The sequence below is a fragment of the Penaeus vannamei genome, chromosome 40 (assembly GCF_042767895.1).
Source record: "Penaeus vannamei isolate JL-2024 chromosome 40, ASM4276789v1, whole genome shotgun sequence".
In the NCBI taxonomy this organism is placed as follows: domain Eukaryota; kingdom Metazoa; phylum Arthropoda; class Malacostraca; order Decapoda; family Penaeidae; genus Penaeus; species Penaeus vannamei.
Window position 1 is genome coordinate 6,342,496 of NC_091588.1, and position 2,500 is coordinate 6,344,995.

Consider the following 2,500-nt stretch of genomic DNA (forward strand, 5'->3'; position numbering starts at 1 on the left):
AATATTCAGCATGGACATTAGCATCAGCATTTTCAGCACCTTCAGCATAAGCATCAGCATCATGTTCAGCACCTTCAGCATATGAATCAGCATCTTCAGCATGAACATAAGCATCGGTATCTTCAGCATCAGCATCATTTTCAGCATCTTCAGCATAAGCATTACCATCAGCATAAGCATTAGCATCAGCATTTCAGCACCTTCAGCATAAGCATTTTCAGCACAAACATCAGCATCTTCAGTATTTTCAGCATCATCGTCTCCAGCATCAGCATTATCAGTATTATCAGCATCAACATCTTCGAAATCATCATTATCATCACAATGAGAAGCAGCAGCATCACCATCATCACTATTCTTTACTATCAGCATTGAACTCATCATCAGCAAGAGCAGAATCAGCATTATCGTCATCACCATCACCATGGGCATTAGAATCATCACCACCAAGAACAGAATCAGAATTATTGTTATCACCATTATCATCATCATCCTCATCATTATCATTACAAATTCGTCATTACCTTCCTCATCACATTCACCATCACCACCACCACCATCATCATCATCATCACCATCACCACCATCCCCAACACCACCATCACCACCACCACCACTACCAACATCACTTATTTTCAACCACCAACACCTCCACCTACCCCCCCCCTCCCCCCCTCATCACCACCACTATTCCCCACCCTCCTCATCACCCTCACTATCCCCTCTCATCACCAACACCCTCATCCCAAACCCCTCCATCACCCCCCCCCCCCCCGTCCCCGGCCATTACCCCCGGCAAGCGAAGTGTGTGAGTCTCTGCCGGGGGGGGGGGGGACCAAGGAGCCACTGGGGGGGGACACAGGGGGGGGGGACCCTTCGATGTCACGGCTCTCGGCTTCTCCCAGAGACTTAGTTTGTTTGTTTGTTTGTTTTATACATTATTATTATTATTGTTGTTGTTATTATTGTTTTTATCATTATTATTTTTTCTGTCATGATTATTATTGTCATTATTAATATGATCATTATCATCATTGTTATTATTATCATAGTTATTATTATTATTATCATAGTTTATTGTTATCATATTTATCCTTATCATTATCACTGTTATCGTTATTGTTATTAGTATCATCATTATTTTTATTATCATCATTGTTGTTATTATCATCATTACTATCGTTATTATATTACTGTTTTATTATCATTATTATATACACATATGCAAGCACGCATTCACACACACACACTGTAAATGTGTTTATACGTAATTGTGCTTGTCTGTGTATATGTGTGCGTATGCCATCGCCATCTTTTTCATTTTCTCCTTCTCCTTCTTCTTCTTCTTCTTCTCCTTCTTCTTCCCCTCCTCCTTCTCCTCCTTCTCCTTCTCCTCCTTCTTCTCCTCCTTCTCCTTCTTCTTCTCCTTCTCCTCCTTCTTCTCCTCCTCCTTCTCCTTCTCCTCCTTCTTCTTCTCTCCCTTCAGACCAGTGTGTCGGATTCAAATGCGATTTCTTAGTCGAACGGTATATCCGAATCCGCATGCCTTGCTATGCGAACGGCGAATGAATCTAACTGTTTTTGTTGATAAACAAAATCATAGCGTCACGGGAGGGAGAAGGTGGGGGGAAGAGAAGGAAGGGAAGGGGGGATGGATGGAGAGAGGGAGAGAGGGAAGGAAAGAAGGGAAGGGAGGGAGGGAGGGAAAGAAGGGGATGGAAGGGAGGGACTGAAAGAAGTCAAGGGAAAGACGAAGGGAAGGAGGGAGGGGAGGAGAGGAAAGGAGAGAAGGAGAGAAGAGAGAGAGATCCAAAGAGATAGAGAGAGAGAGATAGAAAGAAAGAAACGAAATTAATAGATTCAGAATTCTCTATCTTCTTCGTTTTCTAATTAGAATTAACAGTTACGATAACAACAGATGCAGATGTAATTTATTAAATTGTCTCCATTACGGACACTCCTGTTACCTGCAATTCCCGACCGTATTAATATCTTAAGAATTCACATGTCTAATTTCAGTACGTTCGCCTCCTCTTTGAAGTCTATATTAACTTGAGAGATGACAAGAGTAAGGAGGGGGAGGAAGAGGAGGAGGGGGGGAGGGAGGGGGAGGGGGAGGAGGGGGAGGGGGGGGAGGAAGGAGTTAGAGGGGGAGGAGAGGGAGGAGGGGGGGTGGGGAAGGGGGAGGGGGGAAGTGGAGAAGGAGGATGAAGAAAGGGAGAGGAAGGAGATCGAGGAGGAGGAATAGAGGGAGGAGGTGGTGGTGGAGGAGGAGAAGGAGGAGGGGGAAAGAGGAGGAGAGGGGGGGGAGGGGGGAGAGGGAGGAGGAGGTGGAGGAAGAGGAAGAGGAGGATGAAGAAAGGGAGAAGGAGGAAGAGGAAGAGGATGAAGAAAGGGAGAGGGAGGAGGGAAGGGAGAGGGGGGAGGAGGAAAAGGGAAGGTGGAGGGAGGAGGGAAGAGGAGAAGGAGAGGGCGGAGGAGGAAGTGGAGGTGGAAGTGG

General features: G+C 45.7%; 1 protein-coding gene across 1 annotated transcript in view; it reads right to left on the minus strand.

Annotated features, from left to right (window-relative positions):
* Window positions 1-426, minus strand: part of LOC138860171 (serine-aspartate repeat-containing protein I-like) — a 22,968-nt gene extending 22,542 nt beyond the window's left edge. The window contains exons 1-2 of the mRNA XM_070117289.1: window positions 201-426; window positions 1-147 (exon numbers count right to left, since the gene is read on the minus strand). The exon at window positions 1-147 is cut by the window's left edge and continues 18 nt beyond it. Of these exons, the coding sequence (XP_069973390.1) occupies window positions 1-147; window positions 201-426 (373 nt within the window). The remainder of the gene's footprint in view (window positions 148-200) is intronic.
* Window positions 427-2,500: the final 2,074 nt, after the last annotated feature.